General features: G+C 40.4%; 1 protein-coding gene across 2 annotated transcripts in view; it reads left to right on the forward strand.

The window, feature by feature from the left end:
* LOC126267072 (mannose-6-phosphate isomerase-like) overlaps positions 1–13,754 on the forward strand; it is a 100,823-nt gene that overhangs the window by 17,826 nt on the left and 69,243 nt on the right. For both annotated transcript variants that reach the window (XM_049971934.1, XM_049971941.1), the window contains exon 2: positions 8,308–8,635. In XM_049971934.1, coding sequence (XP_049827891.1) covers positions 8,318–8,635 — 318 coding nt within the window. In that variant the 5' untranslated portion in view covers positions 8,308–8,317. The remainder of the gene's footprint in view (positions 1–8,307; positions 8,636–13,754) is intronic.

Consider the following 13,754-nt stretch of genomic DNA (forward strand, 5'->3'; position numbering starts at 1 on the left):
ATCACCACCACGGAAATGGCGTGTACTGAAGTGGAACCCTCTACATCTGTAGATTTTATTTATGCTTTATCCAGCTTTGCTTGCAGTGCTATCTCTCACATCAACCAGTAAACTGCCAGAAGCCTTCATCTTCTATCTCTCTCTCTCTCTCTCTCTCTCTCTCTCTCTCTCTCTCTCTCTCTCTCTCTCTTTGCCTTTAAATATGTCTGCTTGTGTCTGTGTATGTGCGGATGGATATGTGTGTGTGTGTGTGCGCGAGTGTACACCTGTCCTTTTTTTCCCCTAAGGGAAGTCTTTCCGCTCCCGGGATTGGAATGACTCCTTACCCTCTCCCTTAAAACCCACATCCTTTCATTTTTCCCTCTCCCTCCCTCTTTCCTGACGAAGCAACTGCCAGTTGCGAAAGCTCGTAATTCTGTGTGTGTGTTTTGTTCATGTGCCTGTCTGCCGGCGCTTTCCCGCTTGGTAAGTCTTGGAATCTTTGTTTTTAATATATCCTTCTCTCTCTCTCCTTCTCTCTCTCTCTATTTTTTATTGAGTGCACACTTCCATGCATTGCTAAGTGCGTAGCTTGTGTGTCTATTGAAGTTGTTTTCACATAGGTCAATTTCAGTTGCTTCCCTGATCATAGTTCCATTTGTTTGATGCATGAGAAGTATTCTGATTTTTTAAAACAATAATGTGTGTTTATTTAACAGTCTGGGCCTGGCCACAATTGATCTTTTTCAAATATCTATATTTAACATGATGCTGAGCTCAATGTAGCGATTGGCAGTGGTTAACATGGACTGTTTCACATGGCTTTTGCCAAACTTGCAAGTAATTTGTGAATGCCTAGAACTCTCAGGCCAAGATTATCCTTAACAGGTCATAACATTTCTTTAATTTTCCTGGGTGTCAGGAAGGCTGGTCTGATTCCTTGCCTGTTTAGGACTCTACCTATGTTGGCAGTTCTTGCACCACAGATTAGAAGCCGCACTATGTTTTGGTCCTCTTGGCTTGCTTGAACAGCATTGTGTCTTGGTTTCCTTGACATCATTTACCTTATACCATGGACAAAATACGCATTTCTTCTGAACACTGTCATTGGATGATTAATCGCAGAGCCGAGATGATCCTTGTTTGAAATTTTCTGTACATAGAATGGCCAAGTCTTCGACCTGATATCCATTCTACAAACAGATCTAGGAAAGGTAACTTCCTTTTCTTCTTCACCCCCCTCTGAAAGTCTTATGTTAGGTGTATACCACTCAAACAGTCAGCAAACTACTGCAGCCTCTCACTGCTGTGTGGCCAGATTAAAAATGTATTGTCACCATATCGGAAGAAACAGGATGGGTGGCAAGGAGAATGCTCACTCTTGAAAATCGCCCATAAAAATATTATCTATGGCTGGTTACATGGTGAATAGATGATTGTTACACTGATCATTTCATAATTGTTTGCAATGTACAAAAAGTAAATGGTCGTGAAAGTGTGTCAAAATAATTCTAGACAATCAAGGGAGAAATGAGCAGCCAAAAGTTTTAATGTTTCTTCTACTGGTACCTTAATTTCTCACCTGAAATTTTGAAATTATTTCAGCATACTTGGATGACGATTTACGTTTTGTATGGTGCAAACAAAATCTATAGATGTAGAGGGCGCTGAGGGCGCCACCTCTGAGCATGTCATTTCTGTAATTCTTCAGGCTTTTCCAGCAAGGCATAGTCATGTTGATTAATCGGGTTTCTGCCAGTTATTCGCATTTCAACTATGTGACTTGGTCTTTTTCAGGTGCTGACCGATACCGATTCCACTGTGGAATGAGTCTGTTCGTGGTGTGTGCCTGCCAGTAGCAATGGCTGTAGTGGTTTCTTCTAGCTGCGACTGTTCCGAAAGCTGTGCGCTTACTTTGTGGCTATTATCCGTTGTCAATACAGCGGAATTAAGTTCTTAATGGCGTCCAAGCTGTGCAAAGTGTTTTATCTGCTGATTGTAGTCATTTGAGACCTTTTGTGAATTGAGACATTCTGTTACTGTGGTGTGCCATGTTAGGCGTTCCGTCCGAAGTTCTTGTCTTCCAGTAGTGCCTGCAGTGTCATTTTCAAGCCAATTCCGTTCAAATTGTCGGTCGAGACTCAGAAGAACGCCTTCAGATATTGTGTCTGTTGTCTGAGGTACCATTTCACATATGTCCTTTGTTCCATGTACTGGGCAGTTATCCCTAATTTCTTCTTTGTACTTGTGTCCCTTGTGGTCTGGATGTTGTGTACATAATGAGATTCTCTGCAACCTTAATCTCAATAGATTCTTTGATGAAGCTGTCCCAGTATCTTGATGTTAAGCAGCTAAGGCCTAAAGCACCAGTATGATCCATATTTTATGCCCTGCCTAAGGTGCACAAGGAAGCGGTTCCTCTACGTCCAACAGTCAGCAATATTGGTGCAGCCACCTACCTCACTGCTCAACACCTTAAGAAGATGCTCTCACCATATGTAGGGAAGTGTGCCCATCACATTCGCAACTCAGAGGATTTCCTACGATGCCTCAGGCAACTACAGATCTCAGACACTGACATTACGGTCAGTTTCGGCATGGTCTTCCTGTTCACCCGTGTACCGCTGAGTGATGCACTTGAGCTGATTGGAAAAATGTTCAACGGTGCTCTTGTGGACTTATTCAGAAGCATACTGACTTTGACGTACTTTCTATATGGGGGGTCAATTCTGCGAGCAAATGGAAGGGGTGGCAGTGGGCAGCCTCACCCGTGGTGGCCAATCTTTTAATGGAAAGATTTGAAGAGGACGCTCTTACATCAGCCCCAGATAAACCAAAATGCTTTTTCAGATACATGGATGACGCTTTTGTCATATGGATCCATGGGAGGGAAAAGCTTAATGTTTTCTTGGACCATCTAAACTCACGCCACCCTAACATTAAATTCACCATGGAACTGGGGAAAGATGGACTACTCCCTTTCCTAGATGTACTAGCTAAGAGGAAGGGACATGGTACCTTCAGTCACAGTGTGTACCACAAACCCTCTCATACCGACTTGTACCTGCAAGCCAACAGTTGCCACCACCCGCCACAAAAAAACATTGTACTCAGAACACTGGTTCACTGGTCAAGAACTCTGTCAGATCAAGATAATTTGGTGACAGAGATACATCATCTACAATCTCCATTCTACGAAATTGGATACCCTTCTCGAGATCTTCAAAAGCAGGCTGCGCCTATTTTCACCACCAGCAGTTCTTGAGGAGATACAGGAAGAAATGCAAAAGGCTGCACATTTGCCATATGTTGGGCCAATATCTGCCAAAATCAGTAGAATTGTCAGTATCTGCCAAAATCAGCAGAATTCTCCTCAAACATAACATTAAAAGTGTGTTCCATCCACCCACCAAGATTAAGGCTCTGCTAGGGAGTGTGAAGGATGACTTGCATCTACAGAAACCAGATGTTTACCATGTACCATGTGAATGTGGGATGGCATACATCGGCCAGACAACCAGGACCGTTGACATCAGGTGCAAAGGCACATCGGGCTGAGGCAGGCAACCAAGTCAGCGATTGCTGAGCATTGTTTAGAACTCGATCATTCTATGAAGTATAATGATGCCAAGATTTTAACACAAATATCGAGATACTGGAACAGCGTCATAAAGAATCTATTGAGATTAAGCTCGCGGAGAATCTCATTAACCATGACGCGAGTTTCCAGCTCAGCTCGGCTTGGAACCCAGCTTTCCATCTTCTGAAGACGCAATGTAGGCAACATCCAGACCACAAGGGACACAAGTATAAAAATGGAATTAGGAATAATAGCCCAGTACATGTAACAAAGGACATATGTGAAATGGTACCTCAGAAAAACAAAGGCAAATCTGAGGGTGTTCTTCTGAGTCTTGAGCGACAATTTGAACAGAATTGACCTGAAAATGACACTGCAGCTGCTCCTGGGGGACAAGAACTTCGGACGGAACGCCTAACACGGCACACCACGGTAACAGAATGTCTCAATTCACAGAAGGACTCAAATGACGACAATCAAAAACGTCTAGCACAGCTTGGACGCCATTCAGAACTAAGTTCAGCTATATTGACAATAGATAATAGCCACAAAGTACGTGCACAGCATTCAGAAGAGCTGCGGCTAGAAGAAACCGCTACAGCCGTTGCTATTGGTCAGTGCACACCACGGACAGAGTGCCAGACGTGGTGCGCACTGCAGAGGGAACACCTAAAAAAAATATAGGCATAAATACTATACTCGTTATACACTGGTATTAGTATCTGGCAGCACCAGAAGAAGACAGCAAGTCACGCAGTTGAAATATCGTGCAGGGAAGATGCGAATAACCGGCAGAAACCCGATTAATCAATGTGTCATTTCTGTGTTTTCAAGACCATATCCAGTCAGCCAGTTGCCATCCTATTGGTATAAAAGTGGGAGCCTCACCAGTTTCGCAACAGTCAAACTTAGCCCCTGACGACAATGATGGAAAAGTTTGTCAGAACCTTAGTATCTTATCCGAATTTGACATGGCAAGTAAACTGAGAACTTTTTATTCAAGGACTCTGTCACAAAAGACTTCGTACTCATAGTATTTCATTGCTGTAAGACAGGTACTGAAAATAAGCCAACATTGTTGTCTTTACGTAGACACCATCAGGGATATATCTAAAAGCAACACATGTGTAATTCATTGTATTCATTAGTTTGTCTGGTGACACAATTTCAACTTGTTACATGGACAGATCTGGTGGAATATTATGCCAGGTGTTTCAGGTTCTGTATGACAATTAATGTTTTCATCTGATGCTAGCATGTTATTTTTTCCTTGTTTGAAATTGCGTTTTATGAGTCATTGTTATATTAAGATAAAAACTGTTTGATGTGAGCCTATTATAGGCATATTCAGCTGTAATCTGAGCTGTGTCTGATGAGTTTGTGTTTGGGGCATTAATTTGTATTCTTATAACATCAGCAAACACACTGATAAAGCAGAATCTGTGGGGGAAAACACTGAAAGACAAATAAATGTTCTGTCGTTTTCATAAAAAATGGTTTTAAATACCTGGGAAGATTATGCATGTAGTCGAAGAACAAGAGTGTGCAATACTGATCCTTTTGGGTCGCCACATGTTATTTGCCCTTGTCTGAGTTGATTTTTCACACTTGTGAATTTGATTCTCTGCTTTCTTTCAAGAAAATAAGACTGAATCCATATAAGAGGGATGCTGGTAATGTCATAATACTTTTACTTTTGGTAGAAGCTAGGTGCCATATACAACAAATTTTAAGCACGCCACCCGACAGCTTTGACCAATGACGCCATACCACACAACACAACAAGATGCAACACAAACATGATTTCACAATGCCAATCATTAACCTTAAACTTTTCCACAGCATGAAGATATAAACGTCAAGTAGAAAATCGAACAAATTCTTAATAATGAGTATTGAAGCTAACAGGTCTACAATGGGAAAATGTGGGTTTTGTGTGGGTACAAACCAAAATCTAACTGCACAACTTCAAAATAACAATAATAGTAAAATATACGAAATGCAAAAACAAAGCAACAAGATAAAACAATAGTTTCAAAAACACGTAGTTAGAGGAAACATATTGTGTCTGGTATCAACATCAGTTGAGCTATACAGGGTGAGCATTAATAAAACTGACAAACTGCAGGAAATGGAGGTAAAAAGGGCATATGAACATGTCTGGAAATGCATTGTTGCCATGGCAGATGACACTGACGAATGAAGGTTCCTCTGACCACGTGCTATGTATTCCTTCCTTGTGTTTTGCAGGCTGCATGATTGATGCAATATACGGGTAAGCAGTAGAATGGTCCAGTAATTGTCTCAGGAACAAGCCAAGATGAAGTTTGTGTACAGTCAAACGGTAAATAGTCAGCACATGACTATACCAAAACAAGTGCCCTCACAGACACCAACCATATATAACACAACATTTCAAGCTCTATTTGGGTATTTGTGTGATCGTCCTTCCAGGCTGACAAATGTGCAGGGAGGCAGTGGTCTGTGTGTACATCAGATTTGGAGGACTGGGTTGTACAGGATATTGAGATGAACTCTAGTACAAGTGCCAGGCAAGTGGCCCGCCAACGTGGTGTAAGCCAAAGTGTGATTATGTGTATTTTGCATGACATCTGCAACTACCACTGTCACCTGCAATGACTGCAAAGATTATCGGTGGGGGTTTCCCTCTGCAGGAAGGATTTTGCTGATGGTTTGTGTACCAGACCATCACAATTGTGAGACATCTGTCATCAGTCCTATTTACTTCAATAGTGTGTGTACAATGCTATTCAGAGAGAGCTCGTAACGTGAGAAAGAGCGCAGCAAACCTTGATGCGACATATAAACGTATGCGTTGCAGCTCACGGAGGCCACTTTGAACGTCCATCGTGACGTGGATGCAATGCAGCACTGTACTGTGTTGAGGTACAATTTGTTGTCGTTGCATGCACACTGTCCATTTCTGAACACGTGTTCATAGGACTTTTTGTCCTTCATTTCTAGTCAGGAATCCACCCCTGCAGTTTGTCAGTTTTGTTAATGTTTACCATGCAGAGCTCAATATAAAAGACTAATACCACTACAAAACTCTTAAAACAGATCACACCACAAAAAGTTAGAAGTCAAAACAGATGCATGTAGCAATCAATCATCAAAATTAATTAAAGGCAATATCAGCATCAGTTGACCCATAAAGCACAATTCTGAAACATCAACCGATGCAGGAGGCCAAAACTTACACAACAAAAACAACATTATTAAAACCAAGAATCAGGTTTACCAGACACCAGATTCCACATGAATGAGAGATCGAGAAGCATATCACAAGGAAATAACATATAATGAAGAGTAATGAAATTAACACTGTTAGTGAATGAATTTAAGAACATAGAAACAATGTTAAAACGCCTCCTCAGGTGATAGAAAACAATGCTGTACATAAAACAACCCCATCCCAAACCTAATGCAAATTCCTTTTGCTTTTGTTACTTCTGGTACCAAGTGCCACGGGTTTCGAATACGCGCCAGACGGCATGAGGCTCGGTGACCACTAGAGGTCTCTGCAGCAGTCACATCATATGCTGTGGCTGCACGCACTCCTGGCCCCGACTCTTAACGTGAGGGCGCCACTGTGGAGCACTTGTTCCCAGCAGCCAATACCGACATACCCTGTTGTGTATTTAGGTGGCTGCCTCTCACTCAGCGAGGCAGTCTGATATTCATGTTGAGTCACTTACAGACATCTTGTTTAAGTTGCGTGTGCTTACTTCCCGTTTACAAATGGACGTTGTTTTGATTCTGTGAGGTGATCTCTTGAGACCCCATTGCTTAATTCTTTGTTGTTAAGCTTGGTGTCTGACTTGGTTGTCTGTCATCATTCTTGTCCTTCCATTCCCGTTCGTCCGTCTTGTTTGTTCGAAGGCTGCTCCCGTTCAGTCCCGCCACGTTTTCGTTAGCAGCAACCCCGCGACCGTTCCTGTTGCGGTTACATTACTTATTTGATTTCAGTATAATAATTTCAGTTTTGTCAAATAAATAAATTTATTATAGAAAATATGAACACTCGGCTTCGAAATAATACATTGTGAATAATTCATCGGAAGTATGGTTTATTCATCTTTTCATTATAGATATTTGCTGCCCTCACTAACCAGCATCACTACAATATGTTCATAAACTGTAACTTTTGACAGACAAAAACAAACACTAAACTTCTGCTATGCTATGGCACAGGTTTTGATTACTGTGAATGGATCTTTTTTTTGTATTATTTTTACCATAATGTAGGAGATATTGACAGTTATTGCTGTTGTTGGCCGTCTGGTGAAATATCATGTTGACCTGCAGTGGAAATGTCTTGCCTCAAGTGAAAGTGATGACACTACAGTGTCAGAATTCCCTTTAACACATATGAAACAAAGAAACAAACACACTATATGATTATATTACACTATAAGTGTCATGAAAGTATTGAAATGTTAGAACATGAATATTTAGCTGTTTTCGGCCAGGTGGAAAAGTTACTAAGGTGCCTATTATTACTGTAGTTTTATGCCCATTAAAGTTTTGGGAAAGTGGGCATTTGAACTACTGTGTTATACAAGTTCATAGTTGCTAACAAGTTGGACCACTAATGCTCATTGTCTTCTGAGGGGGAAAGATACACTTTGGTTTAACGCTTTTTATGTGCACAGTGCACTATTTGAAAGAGTGTGTGTAATTTTTGTTGTAAGATGATAATTAAATTGGTATTATTTAATTTACAGAATAACGGCCATGGAATTGAAGTGTGCATATCAGCAGTATGACTGGGGAAAATTTGGGCTCAACAGCAAAGTGGCATCTCTTCTAAAATGTGCAGAACCAGAACTGATAATAGATGAAAACAGGCCATACGCTGAACTTTGGATGGGAACTCATCCCAATGGCCCATCTATTGTGAAAAGTACTGGTGAAAAATTATTGGACTGGATCGAAGGCAATTCACAGGCACTAGGTAGAAAAGTAGTATCATCATTTGGTATTCAGTTGCCTTTTCTTTTTAAAGTATTGTCAATCAACAAAGCCTTGTCTATTCAGGCTCATCCCACCAAGGTAATGCATTTGAATTCTTTTTCTGGACCATATAAAATTATATGCTTAATAATGCCAACATAAAACATGCTGACGATTGTAACATTCTACCCAAAATGTCCTCGTGCAAATACACATATCAAATGAGAAAAATATAGAACAGCAATTGTTTGATTACATAAGTTAATATTTGCAGCTATGTAACCATTACACTTTTTTTACATTTGTCTGTCCCACTTACTTTCGTGTAGCATAATTTTACAAAGAGAACAAAAATGAATTCTCAGAAGCACTCATGTAATATTGTAACTGTACCACATTAGCAGTAGTTAAATAGAAATCATTCAAAAGAAATAATGGAAAGAGTGGATGTGTACCATAGAAGCTGTACAAGACTTTGTATTCTGAGAGTTTCATTGAAACTTGACATCTATTAACGGTGTGGATCTTTTGCTTAGACGAATGTGTTTATCTGTAGTTTATGCATGCTCAGCTCAACACCACCCCAGACTATATGAGGGGGGACCCAAAAATAACCAGAATGTCTTTCTAGAAAGCATATACTTTATTGTTTTCAAATACAACCTTAATCTCCTTTGAAGTACTCTCCATTAGCATTAACACACTTGTCCAAACGTTCATTACAGTGTTCGAAGCACCTTTTAAATTCGTCCTCTTTGATACCTGCTAGCACTTTCATGACATTTCGTTTTACGTCTACCACAGCCGCAAAACTCTTCCCTCTCAAGTCTCTTTTCGTCCTTGGGAATAGGAAGAAGTCCGGATGGTGCTAAATCGTCTTCGTTGAGGCCAAAAACTGGCGAACGCGGAGAGCCGTGGGCGCAGGAGTGTTTTTGTGATGCAGGAACCACATGCCAGAATCCCACAAAGCCAGACGTTTTCGCGACAAACTTCTGTGAAGCCATTTCATAACCTCCAAATATAATTGTTGGTTTACTGTCTGGCGGCACAACCTGCTACTACAAGTACACGATGTGCAGCATTACGATTCCAGTTACTTTTGGGTCCCCCCTTGTATTGCACAGAGCAGTTCATAATGGGAGGAAACCTCCATAGTATACATTCACTATAAGGGAACTTCTAAAGAAACAGTGTGTACTGCATAATACATGTAAAACAAAGTGTAGGGCTGTAGATAGAGAGATGCTGAATGAAGCACGTTTGGTTGTCGAGAGAGCAATGCATGATGCCTTCAGTGACTACTGTAGCAGAATATTGTTGAGTGATCTTTCACAGAATCCAGAAAAATTCTGGCCATATGTAAAGGCCATTTGTGGCACCAACATTAGTGACCAGTTCCTAGCAAATAAGACAGGAATTGAAATTGAGGGTAGAAAAGCAAAAGTTGAAATGCTTATCCATTTTCAAATGTTCATTTGCAAAGGAATGCCCAGGAAAAATGCCCCACTTTAATCCTCATACCACAGAAAATATGAATGAAATAAGTAGTAATATCTGTGGTGTTTAGAAACAGCTAAAAATCATTAAAATTGAACGAAGCTCCAGGGCCCAATTGAATCCCCGTCAGATTCTGTACTGGAGTTGTGGCTGTGTTAGTCCGCCTTCTAGCTATAATCTATCATAGATCTCTTGAAGAATAAATCATGCCCAGTTTGTGGGGGAAAAAAGCACTGGTTGCACTCGTCTACAAGAATGATGTGGAAGTGACCCACAAAACTACTGTCCAATAGTCTTGACATTGATTTGTTTGAGAATCTTAAAAACATATTCTGAGCTTAAACATAGTGGGGTACCTTGAACAGAATGACCACCTAAATGCCAGCCAGTGTGAATTCCGGAAACATCAATAATGTGAAACCCAACTTGCACTTTTCTTACATGACATACTGAAAGCTTTTTATCAAGGCAACCATATACATTCAGTATTCCTTGATTTCCGAAAAGCATTCGACTCAATACTGCACCTATGCTTATTGTCAAAAGCACGATTTACTGGGGTATCAAGTGAAATTTGAGACTGGATTGAGGACTTTTTGGTAGGGAGGACACAACATGTTATCTTGGATGTAGAATCATCGTCAGTTGTAGAAGTAACTCATGTCTGCCCCAGGGAAGTGTGTTGGGACCCTTGCTATTCCTGTTGTATATTAACGACCTTGCTGACAATATTAATAGTAAGCTCAGGCTTTTTGCAGATGATGCAGTTATCTTAATGAAGTACTATTTGAAAAAAAGCTGCATAAATATTCACACAGATTTTGATAAGATATCGACACAATGTAGAGATTGGCAACTTGCTCTAAATGATCAGAAATGTAAAATTTTGCACCTCACAAAACAACTGTAGTATGAATGACTCACTGTTGGAATCAGCCAACTCATACAGATACTTGGGTGTAACACTATGTGGGAATATGAAATGGAATGATCACATAGGTTCAGTCATGGCTAAATCACACATGCAACCCATCCCAATATACTGCTAAAGCATGTGGGACCTATACCAGATAGGACTAACAGGAGATATTGAATGTATACAGAGAAGGGCAGTATGAATGATCACACATTTCTTTAATCTGTGGGAGAGTGTCATAGAGATCATTCTTCCTGTGCTCCATACGTGAATGGAACAGGAAGAAACCCTTATAACTGGTACAGCGGACCATACCTTCTGCCATGCACCTCACAGTAGTTTACAGAGCATAGATGTGGATATAGATATTTTTGTTTCAACACTTGGAATTTACTGAGTAGCATCAGTTTTGTTATATAGATGAAATGTGTTGCGATGCAGTAATCCTTACCAGAACAACAAACTTTTTAACAGGATTTGGTCACTGTATGACAGGATGGACTTTATCGGGGGCAAGACTAACTTGCAACTACATCCAGTAGATGGCGAGGGCAATGTGCAACCTCAAACTAGCATGGATTGCTGAAGTCAGCAGGGGGTGGCCATGCACGGTCACCTTAAAGCCCAAATCGTAACAAATTTAAATTTTAAAATGAAAATATATAATACATAAAGAATTAAAATAAGGAACAAATAGTCAACTGAAATTGTGTAGGATGGTAATGTGGTATAAACCAAATTCTTATAGTTCAAACTAATTGTTTATACCATGTATATGACATAAATACATGAGTGATGGACTTATATAAGTAAAATGGATAAATCTGTTGGAACAGTAGTTAAACCAGCAGTGCAAAATGTAGTTACATAGTGCAAGCAAAGCATTTACACACAATGGCATATGCAAAATAAATTCATATAGCCGTGCATTAATTGATGGAAAACAGAAGCAAAATCTTAAAAGTTTGTCAGCTAAATCTTAATAAAATCCATCATCATGAAATATCATTAAAAGTATCAACAAAAACTTAGGTTCATTTATCACCAATACTTTTGTGACAAATATCTAACTAACAAATTAATTTAACTGGACGGGTAAAAATCTACTCACAAAGTGGCAGCAGGAGAACACACATATAAACATATTAAAACTTTCAGAGCCAGTGGCTTGTTCATCTGGCAGAAAGTTTTAATGGGAAAGGAAAGAGGGGGAGAAGACTGATGAGGTGTAGGAAAAGGCGGAGAATTGAAAAGTTGTCGAGAACCCCAGTCGGGAGACCTACTGGAGAGGATGATAGGAAATTTTCTTCCCTTCCCATTGAGTTGATCTTGTAGGAACCACCTGGTAACACAACGAAATCGCACAGTGGACTTTGGCATTTATTCCGTGAAGAATGTTATTTACAGTGTGTTTATTCTTTGGTTTTGTTCTAGTGCATGTGATCTTTTTTTATATATCTGGTCTTTGGTATTGTTCCTGTGTTCAACATCATGCAAAAATAAAGTTATATTCTTGAATGCATTACTCTCTCAAAAATAATTATTAATTAGCCTCAGTGGCTTTAGTGGTGATTGCAAACACTGAACTTGAAGAAAATTATGATGTACAAACAAGAGAATTCATGGACTTCAGAAAGTTCATGGAGGAATGAAGAGATGCAGCTGGTGAACCTTCAAGAACAGATACATGAACAACTTGAAGCACTGAAGTTAGCATTGGAGAGGCCTATTACTCCAATGTCAAACACGTGTGCGGCCTTACAAACCAACAGCCTGACAGAAAAATATGCAGCACATAAATATTTGAACACCGCAGTTCCTGCCGGACAAACTACAGCTATGGTTTGCAGTGATTGAGCTCACGTTTGCCCAAAGCAAGATCCACAATGAGCAGACGAAGTTTGCGATAATGGTGAATGTGCTGGATGCTAGAGCAGCAACTGCAGCAGAAGATGTTATACTCCGAACTCCAGCAGAACGACCATACGTGGCATTGAAAAATTTATTACTCACTGGAATGCATAAACCGTTAAATCAACGTATGCAGCAGGTGCTTAAAGAAGAAGCTATAGGTGACAGGACACCGTTGGAATTTTGGAAGCATTTACGCAGTATCGTCAATGCAGAAGAATTGTCAGATGTAACGCTCAAACACATCTGGCTAGATCAATTATCAAGCATGGTAAAAGCCGCACTAGTAACTCATGAAAAAGGCAACATGCAGAACCTCTTGGAGATAGCAAAGTCCATGCGATCGTAAGCAATCCACAGATGGCTTGCATGGCAATATTTAATGGGGAAGAAGCATAAGAAGTGATAGCAGCAATAAAGAAGACTCAGCATACGGACGTCAACAAAATAATGCAAGAACTAACATGACATTATTGGAGCAACAGGTCTCACAATTGCTACAGAATGAAAACAGCAAGGCCAACGGTATAATTCAACAAGGACGGGTATGTTGGTACCATCAACACTTCACGGATAGAGCAACAAAGTGTTTACAGCCATGTGTGTACCAAACGTGAGCGGTGGCCAGCATTAGGCACAGCGGGCCACCACAGCACAGAAAAGCGCCTGCATCAACGAGGTGAGATCGACGCAAGCTACGGATGGGTGAGTAACCTCAATAATTTTCTTACCACCTCCAAACAGTCAAGTCTAACTGTTGCTACCTAATAGACTCAGGATCTGATGTGACTGTGCTCCCCTTTACTGACCATCAAGGAACAGATGGCACTCCATTGATGCAATTAACCACAGCAAATAAATCACCCATTGTTGCTCATGGCACATGTAAAATTG

The sequence above is a fragment of the Schistocerca gregaria genome, chromosome 1, assembly GCF_023897955.1.
Source record: "Schistocerca gregaria isolate iqSchGreg1 chromosome 1, iqSchGreg1.2, whole genome shotgun sequence".
NCBI classification, from domain to species: domain Eukaryota; kingdom Metazoa; phylum Arthropoda; class Insecta; order Orthoptera; family Acrididae; genus Schistocerca; species Schistocerca gregaria.